Source organism: Penaeus monodon, chromosome 33 (assembly GCF_015228065.2).
Source record: "Penaeus monodon isolate SGIC_2016 chromosome 33, NSTDA_Pmon_1, whole genome shotgun sequence".
NCBI lineage: Eukaryota > Metazoa > Arthropoda > Malacostraca > Decapoda > Penaeidae > Penaeus > Penaeus monodon.
The window spans coordinates 15,688,182-15,689,656 of record NC_051418.1 but is presented as its reverse complement, the minus strand read 5'-3'; the positions used below and the strand labels follow the sequence as shown (position 1 = coordinate 15,689,656).

At 35.1% G+C, this 1,475-nt stretch overlaps 1 protein-coding gene across 1 annotated transcript in view; it reads right to left on the bottom strand.

The window, feature by feature from the left end:
* The window catches only part of LOC119594272, a gene marked incomplete in the record, with an annotated part of 114,949 nt that overhangs the window by 6,188 nt on the left and 107,286 nt on the right, over window positions 1–1,475 (bottom strand). The window contains 2 exon segments of the mRNA XM_037943336.1: window positions 1–249; window positions 407–508. Coding sequence (XP_037799264.1) covers window positions 1–249; window positions 407–508 — 351 coding nt within the window.

The window sequence follows — 1,475 nt, the reverse complement described above, 5'->3', positions numbered from 1 at the left end:
CACAACCACATCACTGTCACACTGAATAATACTTCCTAAACTTTCTACAACATGTACACTATCAGAATCATTTCTAGTTTTCTCTTTCTTCTTAGTATTTTGTTGTTTATTAGTGTTGTTAGATAAGGGGTTATAGGAGGAAGCAGCGTCAGCAACTGAAGCAGTTATATTGGACTCCAGCGGACTATATACAATAATTTTTTCATCCATATGGTCGTCTAAATATTGGTCTAATTGATCATAAAGCACCTGCAAAGCAAAATTATAACATTAATAATCAGGAAAACTATTAAATACTGAAATTATATCCAAAATAACAGACTAAAAGTGAGTAGTATACTATTTTTTTCAAAACGGTGAATATCACTGTGCTGTTTTTTTTCACTTTCCCTAGTATCATCCTTACCTTCCACTGGTCAATGGGTTTAATTTCCACCACGACCACATCTCCGTGCAGAGCAGCGTTCCGGTCACGTACCCCGCCAATATAGATGTCCATCCCCCCGTCCTGTGCAAGGTGTAAAATATAGACTGTGTTCCTTCCTAAACCTATGAAAAATGCTACCTAAAACTTTAGTCATAACTCTGTACCTGCAAGCCACTAAATAACAGTAATATCACTATAATCATACCTATATCTTATCACTGTTATACACAAATTTTAGATTCTATGCATTTATGCTTTCCCTTGCCCCTACACTTTAAGAAACACTGGTTTGAGTATACCATTTTCTGCCAGTTTTACGACAGCTTGGTTTAAAAGTCACTAGAAAACTATTCATACTTAAGTAATCAGATAAATGTTTAACAAAAATATGAATAAAACCTGTTGGGGGGGGGGGGGGCACTGCAACAGGTATTTCTACTTTTCAAAATTTCACTTCAGATCACTTCACTCTGACATACAACCTACATTAGTGCCAGCTTGTGCAAAATAAAGGAATTTCAAGAGAATTTTCACTCAGATGGAAAAGGCAAAAAGAAACTGACTAATCTGCTCAGTCATAACAATAGATTGTGCTGGAATAGATTTTGTGCATTTTGTTTAGGAACTTCAAAGCACCTGATTTCAACATGTCACCAGGAGGATATTCTTGTGTTCTCTGCCTCTGATTTAAGATATAAACTATGAATGGCCAAAATTATATACTCATATAGATTAATTGGTATATGTTTCTTCACGTTAAGCCAACACGTCAAAGCTCCACTTTCAGATAGTGAAGGAAACCTATATAATCTAAAAAAGTGTTTGATGTGCTTCATTAAATGATGCATGTGTGATAACCAACCAGGAGTAAGCTTTAGGGAGGAAATGCATGGCTGGGTGGCTGTGCGAGTGAATCTTACAAAATAAAACTTATACTCACATGTCTACAAAAATGAAATTATACTATTCAGTATTTTTTTTTTTCAAAATAAAATACTTCTGTATGCATATACATGTTCAGATGCATATTGTGTCAAGACTGCCTATC